The following is a 15,555-nucleotide window of genomic DNA, read 5'->3' as shown; positions in this document are numbered from 1 at the left end:
TCTCCCATTCGAGGGGATTACAGACACATGACAAACTGCCTCTCGCGAGCGCGCACGCGGAACCGCGCGCGCGCTCGCCGGGGATAAGCCCGCTTGCAGATGCTCTTGTTTACCGACGGCGCCGCAAAACATGCACGTTTGGATTTAGTTAAATTTGCACACAAATGCTTCTACAAATGTACCAACGCAAACATCTCTTAGCAAACAGATTTTAAGCCCGGACTTTCAAAATTGTCGGAAATGTTTTAAAGCAAAAAGAAACAACTATCAGCAAAGAAGACGTTTGTCTTTTTTATTTTTTTTGCTAACATTTTCTTGCGGCGTGGGGAACTGTATTTCGCACACTGTCCCTTTAAATATTTAAATGTGGCATTTGTCTTGGCATCGAGACCATTTGGCACAGATTCCAGAGTGGGAGGCTAAATCCGAACCTGACCTCTGCGTCTGCTAAGGGTGCTCTGGACTAAAATAAACCCCCCTGGCTCTGTAACATATCGGTAACACATACCTGGTGTGTGGACGAAGTAGGCCAGGTAGAGATCCAGCTCCTTCACCGTCACCCCAATGTGGTGAGGCTGGACGCACAGGCCGTGGTTGGAGCACTGGGGCGACTTGACGAGCCGCTCCCCATCCGTGCTCTCCAGGGGGCTGCCCTTGAACAGGATGACCATCACCAGGTCCAGCCGCCACACCTTGTCGGCCTGGCGGAGGCAGTCGATGCGGCGGATCTTCCCCTTCTGGTCGGGGTTGGACAGCACGCAGCAGGGGGGCTTTTTGCCCGTGATGGTGAGCACGAAGTCCTCGCGGAACTCCGGCCGGATGTCCTTACGGAGCTTGGCCAGCAGGCGCGAGGCCCACTTCTGCTTGATCTCCGGTTTCTCGCCCAGCAGCTCGTCCTTCACGGCGCGCTCCTCGTCCTTGCTCATCCTCTTCTCGTGCTTCTTGAAGTACTTGCGCTTGCGGGCCTGCAGGTTGAACCAGGTGTAGGAGAAGGCACGGACATGGGGCAGGAGGGCCTCGATGAAGGGGTGAAATTCATCCTGAGGACAGAACGGGAAAAATGTCAGGAACGGAACAGAACTAAACATCTTTTATTCCGAAATTATGAAAATATGTTTCAGATAGGAGCCTAATACATTTTACACGTTGACATTGTCCAGTTTTCAGTAACTGTTCAATTCTATTCAGTTTTGGTAACAAAACCCGTTGAACTTAACTGGAAACGTTTGCTAATTCAAGCGTTGTGATTTTGTCGTTCCCTGTGTGAGAATATTTTGGCTAATAAAGTGTAAAAACTCTGTGAGATTTAATAACTGTTACAAGATCTTTGTTTGGTTTCTATAGTTTGTAGCAATGACCACATTTGTTCCCTAAACTACTTTAGCAATAGCGCTAATGCTGAAGTCAAGCTTGGTAGCTAACGCTAAGGCAGAGGTAGTTAACAAACGACATGTTAACGATGGTTATGAGAGTAAAGTCTCATTGTTTGCAACAAAGCTTTTTTGGGCTGAACGTTTCTATTGGAGCAAGAAGTAAAATTTGAACCCAGATTTAACCACTTTAGCAACAACACTAGTGATAAAGTCAAGCTTGGTAGCTAACACTAAGACACAGATTGCTAGCAAAAGACACATTAGCCATGACTCCAAGAGAAAAGTATCCTTGTTTGTTTAGGAAAGTTTCTATTGTTTAAGCAATAATTACAATTCATATCCAAATTTCACTGCTTTAGCAAAAGCACTAATGCTAAAGTCAAGCTTGCTAGCTAACACTAAGACAGACAAGTAGCTAACGAATGACACATTAGCCATGATTATGAAAGAAAACTCTCCCCGTTTGCTTCTGTACGAGTAATTATATCTTATCACAGTTCAATTCTCCTCTTTGGTTTTGTTTTAGTGCTTTTATTAACCCGACCAGTTTGCTAGCAAGTTGTTTAGCGCTGCAGCTCAACAAGCTAAAACTTAAATTCTCACTAGAAAACAGAAACTTTTTCAGGAACAAGTCCTCAGACCGTCCTTATCGTCTACTGAGCTGATGTAGGTATTCACAGTGCATCCCACAGGCTACCAACATGTTCAACCAGTGGACCCCACACTGCGGGAACGACAACGGCTCAAAACATCATCGGTTGAATCCCCAGTAAATTGTTCAGGCACAATTTGTTACCAAAATGAAGCAGTGCTTGATCTCAAAAATTCACTTTTAGCAAACCGACATGCTTGATTAAAATGAAAACTATTTTATTGGCTAATATTGAATGCTCTCCAAAATCCCTTTTAGTTTAATACAAGCTTCCTAATCTTTAGGCAGTTGCTGCCAAAAAAAAAAAAAAAAGAAAAAGAAACAGCACATAATAGCTTTGGCTATCAAGGAAAAGATGCAACCTTGTTAGAATTAATGAAAAATGACTTTTTACTTTTTCAGCAATAATTTCATGCTTTACTCGCAAAAAAAAAAAAAAAAAAAAAAAAAAAATATATATATATAATATATATATATATATATATATATATATATATATATATATACGCATCATTTTTCTTTCTATTAACATGAGAAGAAACATCATAGTAACAATTTCAGTAATTTAGTCATTTTAGATTGTGATTACAGTTTAACACATTTATTAAGTTGAAAATCAATTACCATCCATCCGAAATAAAATATATGAAATGGCTTATTATAGCAGTCTGTGTACATTCTCAAAATGTAAACAACCATCAAAGTATTACATCTGACACGTCAAAACGTTTGTCTTAATTTTCCTGTCATATAAAACCACGCACACATGCAAACACACAGACACGTGACTCTTAATAAGGTACAATAACGCAACAAATCATCCTGCTCAGCAAAGACAACAGCAAACATTCAACACCAAAAAGGAAAACAAAAACAAAAACGGATAAATCCAAACGCAGGAGAAAAGCTGAGCCAACATACACTCCCGGTCCTCTGCTGTTTGGACAGAGGGGGGAAAAAAAAAGGTGGCACAAGGTATTCTAATACCTTCACTACATATCTCTGGGCAACAAAGCCCAGATCTCGCCACGGCGCTCCCGTGCCAGGGTTGCCACACACCGGCCGCTCACCGCCGCCAAGCTTTGCCGCCACAAGCCCGCTGCTGAAACGCGCCGCTAAAAGCTCAGCCATGGCATTCCCTATCAGCGCTGTACACACACCATGCAGGGCAGGAATAATACAAGGGACAAAAAAAAAAAAAAACTAAAAAAAACAAAACAAGTCAAGGGGAGATCCAACCGGAGTCACATTTCCACAACAAACTGAAAGCAGACACAAACCACCACAGATAACCACATTGCAAGAGAAAGACAGACGGCCTGGTAGTTACCATTTTGCACTCTCATCATAAATTTGGCACAGCGATTAAAGTGGAAAAAAAAAAAAGAAAAGAAAAAAAAACCCTCTTGCACCAGTTATTTATTTATTATCTTTTTCTTTTGCGCTCCCCAATGTAAAGCCAGAACTGGTTTGGCAAAGAGGGTAGAATTAGGAGATGGAGGGAAAAACAACAAAAAACACTTGGAAGCAGATTGTCAACTGAAAAAAAAATAATAATTAGCTGCGTTAAAAAGTTGAGAATAACAATTTTTTTTTTAAATGAGGAAAGTGAATAGTCAGCAGCACATTAAAGAAATATTCAGAAATATAAAGAAAACAGTTCATAAAAATAACAGTTCTGAACTGTTAGAAAAATTTTAAAAACAAATTTTAAAAAAGCACCAAAAAATAAAAACCTTGAGGGGAAAAAAAAAAATCCTTGGCAAAGTGCACACTAATTGGTAGCGGTGTCTGCTCTGATCCCTTGGCCCGCCTCACACACACACACACACTCACAAAAAACACACACTCTCTCTCTCTCTCCTACACACACGCGCAGAATCGAAGAGGAAAAAAAAAAAGGAAAAAAAAAACCCGAGAGCCGAATCAATGTTGGACGAGCGCACAGGACCGCTGGCAAAGCCGAGTGCTGCCTCTCCTTTTTTCTCCTTTTCTCTCCCTCTCTTTCTGGGTCTCGCTGGCCGCCTCTCGTCCTCTCCGCGTTCTCTCCCTAACCATCGCTTGAGCCTCTGCCAGCGCGATGAGAAGGCCCACCTATTTGGCAACGAGATGCCCGCAGCCCAGCCAATGCGTTCGCTTCCAGAGCCGAGAGGGAGGGAGGAGAGAGAGAGAGAGAGAGAGAGAGAGAGAGAGAGAAAGAGAGAGAAGGAGGGAGGAGGTGGGGGGGCAGGTTAGTATGGTAGAGGGGAGCAGGTGAGGGTGTGTGCGAGCCAAGACGACAACTTCCAACCCTGACACTGCGGGAAAGTTCAGGAGAAGAAGCCTAAAAGTCCTCGCGCTCACCCTCCTCCATCTTTACTGCTATCGCTGCTGCGATACCCCCCTCTCTCTCTTTCTGCTTGCATAATGCCACCTTGGCAGAGGATGGCAAAGACAGGACACGCAGCTCCAGAGTCCCTCCAGACCCCACTACCACCACCACCGCCACCACAGCCGGCAGCTGCTCCAAACAAAAGAGGAAGGGAGAGAGAGAGAGAGGAGAGAGAGAGAGAGAGGAGAGAGAGAGAGAGGAGAGAGAGAGAGAGGAAGCCACTCTCGTCTGTCTGTGCAAACAAGAGTGAAGGATGGAGAGGAGAACCTGCTAATGTTTACAAGAGTGAGAGGTGGGCTGCTTAAAGACAGCAAAGCAATCAACTCTAGGACCCAAACGAAATATTGCTTCCTCGAGAAAGGAAGGAAGGGAGGGAGGAAGGAAGGAAGGAGCGATGAGGCCACTTCGAAGGCTGCACCTGCTCCCATGGCAGCCAGAGATGGGCCAAGGCTACATATGGATGGAGGGTGGAGGGGCAATACTTGGTGTGTGTCGGTTTCAACTACCCTCAAACGCCACAAACTCAACAAACACTGGAAGACATTTTGATAAGCATTTCATGACAGTTTATCTGGATATTCCATGGAAATGATGAAGTACATGCAAAACTGACACAGTGATCCCAGTGCATGGATGTTTAATGGTTTGTTTATGTGTAGTGAATGAGAGCTGAGGGTGAAAATCACAGCCAACGGAATATGGGTTTGGTTAGCTTTGTAGCGTAGCATTTTCTTGAATTGCACATATGATGTAAATTGTCATATGTATTTTTTTTTTTATCTTTATCATGGAGCTGCTCCTCAAATATATATATCTATATCTATCTATCTATATATAGATCTATCTATAGATACATCTATAGATAGATAGATACATCTATAGATAGATCTATATAGATAGAGATAGATAGATAGATAGATATAGATAGATAGATAGATAGATAGATAGATAGATAGATAGATAGATAGATAGATAGATAGATAGATAGATAGATAGATAGATAGATAGATAGATAGATAGATAGATAGATAGATAGATAGATAGATAGATAGATAGATAGATAGATAGATAGATAGATAGATAGATAGATAGATAGATAGATAGATAGATAGATAGATAGATAGATAGATAGATAGATAGATAGATAGATAGTGTACTAGGGAAAATCTTAATATTTCGGGTGATTTAATTTACAGTAAAATTGAATTATGAGAGGGAGAAAAATGGGCCAGCGTCCATCTTGGATTTCAGTCTAAGTGGAATTTACTCTGAGGCTACCAGCTAAAGCGTCAGGCGCTAATTTCTTCAGGGTTTTGTAACATTTGGTTTCATATTAAATCATGTGTCACAGGTCTTGTAATCTGCCATCTTTGCGGCTAAAGCAGCTGCTGTTCTTCATGTTCAATACAGATTCCACACCTGGGTCCTGTGACATCTTAGCTAGCTCAGGTTAGCATAAAAATTGCTATTCTGTTAGCTGGGAAACAAGCTGGAGGCAAAAACAAACAAAAATAACAAAAGCAGATGGCAATAGCGCTAACTGGTAAAATACACTCCAAGTCGACATTTGATTAAAATGAATAGTGAAGGTTGAGGATTCTAGGAATGTTGTTCACCGTAATCTATCATTAAATGCTAATGCTGAAATTAGCGGCAAAGACAAAAATTTAACTTTATCTGCATGTTGACTTGTTTCAATCAAAAAGTCTTGAACCTGACATGTTGTGCCTGGGGACCAATTGGGAGGTCATTCATGGGTTAACAGTTCGGCTATTGGGTGTTTTGTTTTTTCCCCCCCAACATTTCTTTAATTGGCCATATAAAGCAAATATTTTCCAGCTGGCTGAAAGTGGAACAAGAAGGAGACATTTTCACAGATTTCACAACAATTTGGAAAATTTGAGTCCAAAAGCAAAAACAATGCTTTTTATAGATGCTGAAAAAAATAAATAAATAAACTGACACACTCTGTACAGGCGGGGGGACTAATGGGGGGTGGGGAGAGGCTAAGAGGGTTTGTTGACATCCAACTCACAATGGAATAGAAATGAGTACAATAAAAATGTTCATAACACGCTTTTCCTTATTTAAACTCATCTAAATTTTATGGACTCATTTTATTTTTATGATCATTTGTGGACTAAAGAAAACACGGAACGACCTTTAACTGAGGCAAAACTCCAATCCCAGCGAGTGTTTTTGTTCGTTATTTGGGAACAGCATCCGCAAAAAATGAGAAGCGTACAATAAGAGATGAAAATTGTTTTTGTTTCGACGAGTTTGCGTCATAAAATTGAGGATCCTTCCATTTCCCTCCCGTCTCCTCCAACTGCAGTGAAAAGCCCTGAAAGCAACAACAAAAAAAAAAGCCTCTCTGACACACGCCGTCACAGGCCCGGTGCACAACGCAGCGGCCCGGGTCTGCAGCGCCTCCAGCCCGTCTGACCGCAGCCGGAGTCCGATCCGGGTTGGCGTTGGGAGCGCGCGTCCGAGCCCGACGGATCTGCGCCGGGCTGCACCTGCGGGAGCTTATGGCTCGCGCCGCAGCGAGGGACGATAACTGGCACTTGAATGTGATTTGCCGTGTCTCTGCTTTTCACGATGAATTAGAGCTCGCCGGGTTCACCGCTCTGCTGCCAAAATGCAAATATGCCGCCATTCAGATGTCAGCAGAATTCGACTGCAAGGGGGTTCGAGTCATTTCTCTAAGCCTCCCACAAACAGAGACAGTCGTGTTTGTCTCCTATAAATAACTGGAGTCTTTAGAGATGACAAATCTGGAGGAGCATGCACTGTAAAAAGAAGAATTAAAGAGGCTGTTGGATAATGAGTAAAAAAAAACAAAAAACAGATCTGCTTGTGAATATTAGCTTCAATAATAGTTGGATGTCGACAACAGCTGATGTTTTCTTTTGATTGCAAATCCATCCTAAGCATTTCCTTCTAACTTCAGTTATCAGCCAATAATAATGTAAAAAACCAAATAATTAATATACGTGTAGGAAAAGAAAATGATACAAGTTTTTTAAGTTATATAACGTACAACAGCCACCAGGAACTTGATGTGATATTTGACTGATTTCAAAGGACTTAAAACACGTCGACCAAAGCGCCGAAAGACAAAGCTGCATATAAGCAGCGCAGCTCAGGAAGCGTGAAACACAGGAAGGAGCTGCAAAAGTCAAAAAGAGAGAAATAAAAAAAATAAATACATTAAAAAAAATTTGAATTAGGAGAACAAAACAAATATAGTGCAAGAGGATTTATGGGTCTGGTGTGACCAGGGCATAAAATGTAGGCAAGAATGAAAAAAAACAGACAAAACTAATAAAATGCATTCTGCCTCAGGCCTCTGGCTCAACGAGCTAACAGGTTTGGTTCAGCGTTAGCGCTGTCACTGGGCTGATTGGTTATTGCACAGGTTGCAATAACTGAAATAAATAGCATTTATGGTTCAGCGCTATCTAAAATTTGTTTTTTTAGTGTATAAACATCGAACGCTTAACACGTACATTGTAGCACTTGTGGATGGGAATATCTCTGCGTTGGAGCAAAAGTTGAATTACTCAACAAGACAGTTTCTTAGAAAGCTGCACTGATTCAGTGGTCGCCATGGGAATGCTGCACTTATTTTTATTATTGTTTCAATAATCTCTATTACACCTTAATCACAAACTAATTCCTATTTTTGTTCATTTTAATAGAAACAGACTAGTTGTGTTATTATTATTATTATTATTATTATTATTAATAATAATGATAATAATCAGAGTTCAATAATTTCATTTTTAAATGTCTCCCTGTTGCCTTCAGGGGCTCAAATCTACCCCAATAAAATGCACTCAAGTCTCTTTTTGTTCAATTCTCGCAGTTCATCGTGATAAAAAAAAAAAACTCCTCAGGTGAAATCTGGCGCAGGTTGCTGCCCTTTGCGCCTTCTTCCCTGCCGCGTGGCGCAAACGGAGCGGCGCAGCTGCGTGTTAAACTCTCTGCCGCTCATTCTTTCCCCCTCAAATCCAATTCCATTTTTTCTTTCTTTTTCAAAACGCGGGTGGCCTCGCGCTCAATAACGCGGGCTCCTTATTTATTAGGAACCAGATCTGTCGCGCGAGTTTCCGTCCACACGGCTCGTGCGCTCTCTCTCTCTCTCTCTCTCTTTCTCTCTCTCTCTTTCTCTCTCTGTCTCGGCCCTGTGATGCGTTAAGGGGTCACCAGAAAGAGACAAACAGTCCCGAAGCGGCTTTTACTAGCAGACCGATATGCTTCCAATTAAAACCATTGATTATTTTCCAAACATTAAAAAAAAAAAAATTGGATCACCCAGACCCCCGGTGATAACTAAAAAATAAAAATCACAGCCAAAACAATTAAGAATGCGCCTTCTTTTTCTTTTTCTTCTTCTTCTCCGAGGGCGCTTTAAATATGGATGGTCGAGAAGAAAGAGGGAAAAAAAGAAAAGAAAAGAAATTTAAAAAAAAGAAAAGATGAACTCTGCCAGGAATCGGGGAATCTCTGCAAGCAGCGCCGTTTATGCGTCTAAAAGGAGACTAAGAGTTTGGGAGGAGAGAGGCGGTTCAAATCAAACGGGCCCCGGATGGCGCGTCTGGAAAATCCCTGCGCATTTTCTCCTTCCTGATCCCTCCCGATTTATTCTAACAAAGAACAAAAGAAATCAATAAATAAATAACAATAATGGCACCTTTTAACGTGCTGTTATGTCACGTGTTATGGATGCGTCAGAGGTCACGTTACGCGCCGCCCTTCTTTTTCTACCAACTTAAATTTCCTAAATTGATCCCACCATCAAAGGACAGAAAACGTTTTTTTTTATTATTATTATTATTTTTTTAAAGGCGTTTATTTTGCGATTCTCCGCACGTCCGACTGAGACTGCAGGACTTGGCTGCCAACTTCAGATTAACTCTTTCAGAGAAAAGAGGAAACAACACAAAACAACAAGAACCGAAAAAAAAACACAACTTCATCATTTCCAGCTCAATTTATAAACGATCAGAAGGATTTTTTTTCTCCCCTCCCAGCTAATTAAATTCTATCACCATTTCTATTCATTTGGATGGATGCAATGACGACTATATTACATTTGGACAATTATTGCTTCAGTGATCATGCGAAACGCACGTCTTAGAGCAAAAAGTTCAGATGGAATGTGAAGGAAATTTTCAAACGTGAAAGAAGAAACATGAGATCCACAAGTTTTTGTGTAAATTTGAAAAACACCAACACGTTATTGTTGCTTTTTTTTTCTTTTCATTTTTATCATGGTTTCATCAGAGTTTTTATTTTCCAAACATGCAGTCAAACACACGTGTGTCTTTTTTTTTTTTGACACGTGTGACTTGCAGCCAGGGCCAGACGTTGAGGGTCGATTGCCCTGGGCTGCAAAGATTTTATTTTATCTATTTATCTTTTTAACAAATGTGTGTTTGGCTAACATTGTTCTTCATATAAAACTCATAGGCCCAAGTGTCAACATTTTTGGAACATGAGCAATTGTTTGAAAATCTTCAAGTATTTGAAAGTTATTATGTTATAGTCGATTTCTTTGGGAACAACATGGAGTTAACATGACAGCATGTAGCAACACGTAGCTGACAGTACCACCTCTTTATTTACCATTTTAAAAACATTATTTTAAACTCAAACGAACGACTTAAATATTGCAATATATTTGAGCCGGTGTTCTTATTCTCGTGAATCCAGCTGGTTGCATGACGTATTTTGGGGCATCAGTAAAGTTGGGATGCTACAAAAACATGCCTCACTTTTCAGATTCTTACTGAAAAGTGAGGCATGTGATTGATATTTAATACCAGATCAATCAGAAATAACCTCTTCATGGTTGGAAAGTTCTAAGAAGTTACTTAGATGAAGTGAGATTTAAAGTCCAAATCTTCAAGCCAAACGGGGAAAAAGAAATGCATTGTGGGCCAGACTTCACAAAGTGCTTACAGGGGCACTAGCCCAGGGCTCCAATTGATTGGGGGCGCCAATTAATTTTATTTATTTATTTTTTTTTTAATGTGTGTTTGTTCTTTATATACTGTAAGAGTCATAAGCCCATGTCAGGTTAGTTGTAATAATATTTAGGTGTTTAGATTAATTTAAGTATTTTAAAATGTTGAAGTTATAGTAATTATTTGGGGAACAGCATGGAGCTACTGGCCAAGAGATTAAACCTCCCATTATGGTCATTTCATACCTAATTATGTATTCAACTATCTATTAATGTGCTGTAGTTTGTATTAACAGAAGAATTTAGTTGATAGGGCACCAGGGGGCCACATATTTGTGAATCTGGCCCTGAATGCATTTGTTTTCCCAAGACAAATCTCACGTTTATTCTACTCTGTTCTAAAAAAAAACACAATATTGTTTCAAATAAATCATTTTAATTCCTCTAAGTGGACCTAAAAATCACCACCGTTTGTTCAGAACAGCCAATCAAGGCTCCGGGAAATTCCAATCGTTGTGGTGCCCTCTGACCCGGCGGTGGCCAATCTTCCGTCCTGCGGCGCCCGACCTCGCCGCGGATGCGCCGCATCTCATCAGGCCAATTAGAGCGGAGGTCCGCATAACCCGGAGGCCTCCCAGCTGCCGGGCCCTTCATTAGCGCGGCCCCTGTTGTCCTCTCCTTCCCCAGCTGAGTGTCCCTGACACCGGCTCCCCCGACCCGCCCCTCACCCCGGCATAGGCTGCCAGGCCCACGGATCGGGGCGCCATCAGACGAGGAGGAGGGCGGAGGCCTTTCACAGGCTGCATCTGGATTCTTATCAATTTCCTTTGTTTTGTTTTGTTTTTTTTTTCACTTGCTTTGACTTTGAGGAATAGAGCTGAACCTCACAGAAACACGCACATCTTTCTCCGCTGGATCAACAAAACAAAAACGATTCCTGACGTGATTTTTGTCTCTGTCCCTCTGTTACTGCTCCTGTCCATAATCAGAAACAGGCATCTCAAATAATAAAGGAGGGAAGACAGTGACTAAGAATCCCTCGCTCCGCTGACCCACCCTTTCCGTTACTCTACCGTGCAAAGATCCGTGGAGCTCGGCGTCCTGCGCTGGTTGCACTTATCCCAGTTTATAAAGCAGCACGTTACTATGTGTGAAAAGTCTGTAAGCAATTTGCGGCGACTGCGTGCTAAAGTGCCCAGAGTGGGTGGCTGTGCGGGGTGGGCCGAGGAAGAGGCACGCACCGTGCATTCCGATGCGGTCCGGGGGGGTTCGGCAGGGGTGGGGGTGGGGGGGGGCCTTCCCTGACCGCTGTGGCTCTCATCTCAACTTAAAACAATTCAATTTGCAGAAGGGGCAAAAGTTGAGAACATCTCCTTTTTAAAAACGGCACCGTATGGAGACAACGAAGAAAGGGAACAATTAAAAGGAACAAGAGCTGAGCAGGTGAAGAGATGGGATATCGCCTTCATCAGGCCGTTTCCCACCCCAAAGCCTTCTTTATTCTCTACACAGTGCTCAGAAAATAAGTGCTCAGGACATTAAAACCAACACAAAACAGCTTTAAAAATCATTAAATCTCAGTCCCACTGATACCAGGTAGCCTGCAGTCAAATTTAAGGCCTTTTTAATGCCACCCTGAATGAAATTTAACATTTAAAACGGCTTAAATACCTTTTAAAAACATCAGTGTCTGTAACTTTTTCAGCAAGTCAAATTTCCGATTTTACGACAAGAAACTATAAACAGAGGTGTAGTTGGGGGGGCTTGCCGCATTACAAACAAGCATATAAAAATTTGTGAACCTAGCCAGATAGCTAGCTGGCGAGAATATATAAGCAGCTCGCTGTCATAAGCCTCAAGTGTGTGCGGCTCAAACTTTTCAATTTTGCCTGAAAAGTTGCCAGACATTGCTGGAGAATATGGAAGTATAGACCGACTGCTGATGACTGCCTGTCTGTTATTCACACACGATAGCCTGTCCAAAAGGTTTTACTATCTCTACTCTATTATGATTTGTCATATAGAAATCAATGGAAATCCTTTTCCTGAATGAAAGTTAAGCTCTTCCCACAGGTTCCCAAGTTGGATTCAAATATAAACTTTGACTAAACCACATGACTATAATTTGAACCAAACCGATGTAGCTTGGACTTCACGTTTAGGTTTGTGATGCTGGAAGGCGAAATGACTTCTGCAGTTTCTGGGACAATCTGACCAGAGGAAAAACAACCCCACAGCATGATCCTGCCACTACCGTACTTCACATTGGGGACGCCGTGTTGAGGCACCCGTGCAGTAGCTATTTAGAGACTGCTACATTTGCAAGAGTTACATTGTTTGGACGCAGCAGTTAACAATTGTTGTCAAGTTAGCAACTTTGTGGCTACATTTGAAACAAAAGAAAAATAAATCAGAATCGAGTGGCAGAAATAATTTCACTTGACAGTTTTTTTTAATTGATTTTTTTATAAGTGCTGCAGAGTTGATCCTTTGTTCTGTATTAAAAAAGAAAAAAAAATTTTTTTCAAAATTAATTGGGCCAAAATGGGACTTATCAGGTCAGACTTTTTAAAAATTGGCGATCGGCCAGAAACTACAATCGGTGCACCCCAAACATTTGCTGACATGGTGACTTCTGATGAAAATTTGGTTTCACTGGATTTCAGTCAAATCAGATTTATTTTCTTTTTGATTATGCGAGAGCTGTGTGCCATCGTCTTTCTGCTGCGAGAAATTCTGTAACACCTTTTTAAGGAAGCACTGACAGACTTAAGGCAGCTTCTATCTAAACAAAACAATTCATGACCACAAGAGGAAAAAAAAAAAAAAAAATCAGCTCACTTTCAACAACTTCATCAAACGTGTGTCAGGGGAGAGCGCTTGGTGGTCGTTTTCTCATCCGCCTTAAAAAGCCTAATGAGTAAACACTCGTGGCCCACAACAAAGAAAGTCCATTCTCTTCGATAAAGAATTCATATTTTTGTCTCACAAGATAAGGAAAGGAAAAAAAACCAGCAAACTGTTTTTTATGACCCTGTCGGATGTGTTTTATCAGGTGAAGCATCTCATCCGGTGAACAGCGTCCCCTTCAACGTACATCACAGAGATTCCCTGATTTATCAGCGTGCTCACAGCAGTCGGATGTTACTCAACACGCTTTCTCGTTTTTGCATTTGAAATCAGAATTTCAACATGACCCAGATTGAAAAAGGATCTCCGGGTTCATGTGTTAACTTGCTGCTCAGCAGAGCTGTAGGGCTTTACTCGTCTTTTCAAAGAGATGAGAGCGAAATGCCCGAGTCAGCTACTTCACACACTGCCGGGCAGGAAGACGCGGGCTGGAGCAACACGGGTGTGTTTTCGAGCCCGAGAGGGCGGCGTCTGTCGCCCGTTCACAGGCCAACACCCGACTGCAAATAACAGCTTGGTGACGCTGGAAGTGCTGCCGCACAGCGAGTTCGGTCTGTGCACCTCCAACCCTCGGATCTCCACGTTGAACATTGTTTAGGTTCGCAGAGATTTACGGCCGAGCGCAAGTGCACCTCAAAGCCTCTGGTTGGAGTCAGATTATAGTTTAATCTACTTGATCCTAAAGAAAAACAGCTTTCCCACCTACATGTGGTTCCTTTTGATTTTTAATTACTGCAAAAAAAAAAAAAAAAAAAGACGACTATTGTTTACATCTCCAGAGGAAAATCCACATTGAAGTTAGGTTTACCAAAAAAAAAAACACAAAACAAAAAAAAACGTATCAATCAGAAAAATACATGTTTGGTAGTAAAAACCTAAAATTTTTACACTGAAACTGTGGAAATGATTTAGCTAAATTTAGCTGAACCCCAAAAATCTCATAAATTATTGAATTGACTACACAACGTCAATGATTTAACAGATGGACTGGGTGCACAAGAAGAAAGTTATTCATCTCCACAGGGTTGACATTAAACATACAAATATACACGTGTAATTAGCAGTTTTCAGGAGGTGAGGAAAGTTCCAGACGGTATTTTGACGTCTCCATCTGAGTGGTACAGACAATCATTTCGTTTGATGGTGCTTGTCCAACTGATTCTCAGAACAACTTGAAGGTCCGAACAACTGAGAGAAGATCAAAGATGGGGAGAAAAATGTGTACATTTTATGGGAATGTTTTCAGGAGCTATTTGGAAAAGAACGCAACACGTAAGGGTTCTCACGGGGCGGCGACCACAAGGCCGTAAGACGAAGGGTGAGAGAGACAGCCGAACGTCTGTGGGAGCAGGTCATTTCGCTTCTTCGCCATTTTGCACTTTTTCAGATTTCGGTGGTTTTGTGACCAACGTTTCCGCGTGCGTGAAGTAGCTACCATCAGAAACTTCCAGAAGCTTGGTGTGTCATATGACATGCTGGATTTGGAAATGTTTGGACACCTCAGAGGTCAGGTAAGACTCTACGTTTTCTAAGGAATAAACATCTCCAGTAATCTCCGCTAGCTACCAGTAATGCTAACTGTGCTGACCACTACTATTAACTCTGGAGTCGTTTTTTTTCTTTATGTTAAATCTGAGACTGCTCTCTCCCAGCACACATATGCTGTTGCATAATTAATGACTGCCCCAGGGTAGGATGGAATATTTTTAAAGCTATTAATTATAGTCTTTGAGAAACAACGAACTAATATTGGTACTGGAAAGTTTCTGAAGTCTGAAGGGAGACATGAAATGGCTATGGTATCAGAGCGAGTCAACATTTTTATAGCTATGCATTCAAAATGACAAAATTTGACATAATTCATAATTGAATGTCCTCATAATGTGATATCAACTACAGTGCTGGACTCGCTCGCCATGTTTCGTGAACATGTTTTTTTGAATGCACATTTTGAAACGTCGCTGATGGAAATTGCTAAATTCGAAATAACTTCCACAATTTTGCAAAAGTATTTAAGTGCTCGCTTGTTTTTAAGCTTTTCCACAAAAAAAAAAAAAGAGCAAATGCGCTACAAGGGAGATAAAAACATATTTGCTGAATAAATTCGAGATAGTGAACATTTGCCTCTGATAGAATTGCGTTTCTTTGTCTATGTCTCTGGAAGGCATGTTGTATCCCCAACACTTGTTGACATGACAGAACCAGAACAATTACAACTTACTTCTGCACATTCCTGAAAACCTCTCTCCATTTTGCTGAAATGTTTGGTAAAATT

The 15,555-nt window shown here is 41.4% G+C and overlaps 1 protein-coding gene across 1 annotated transcript in view; it reads right to left on the bottom strand.

The window, feature by feature from the left end:
• The window catches only part of nfixb (nuclear factor I/Xb), a 177,922-nt gene that overhangs the window by 120,578 nt on the left and 41,789 nt on the right, over window positions 1–15,555 (bottom strand). Inside the window, 1 exon segment of the mRNA XM_055036242.1 lies at window positions 509–1,040. Coding sequence (XP_054892217.1) covers window positions 509–1,040 — 532 coding nt within the window.

The sequence above is a fragment of the Poeciliopsis prolifica genome, unplaced genomic scaffold (assembly GCF_027474105.1).
Source record: "Poeciliopsis prolifica strain line A6 unplaced genomic scaffold, Auburn_PproV2 SCAFFOLD010, whole genome shotgun sequence".
NCBI classification, from domain to species: Eukaryota; Metazoa; Chordata; class Actinopteri; order Cyprinodontiformes; family Poeciliidae; genus Poeciliopsis; species Poeciliopsis prolifica.
Note: the sequence above shows the minus strand (reverse complement) of the source record. Positions and strands in the feature narration are given on the sequence as shown.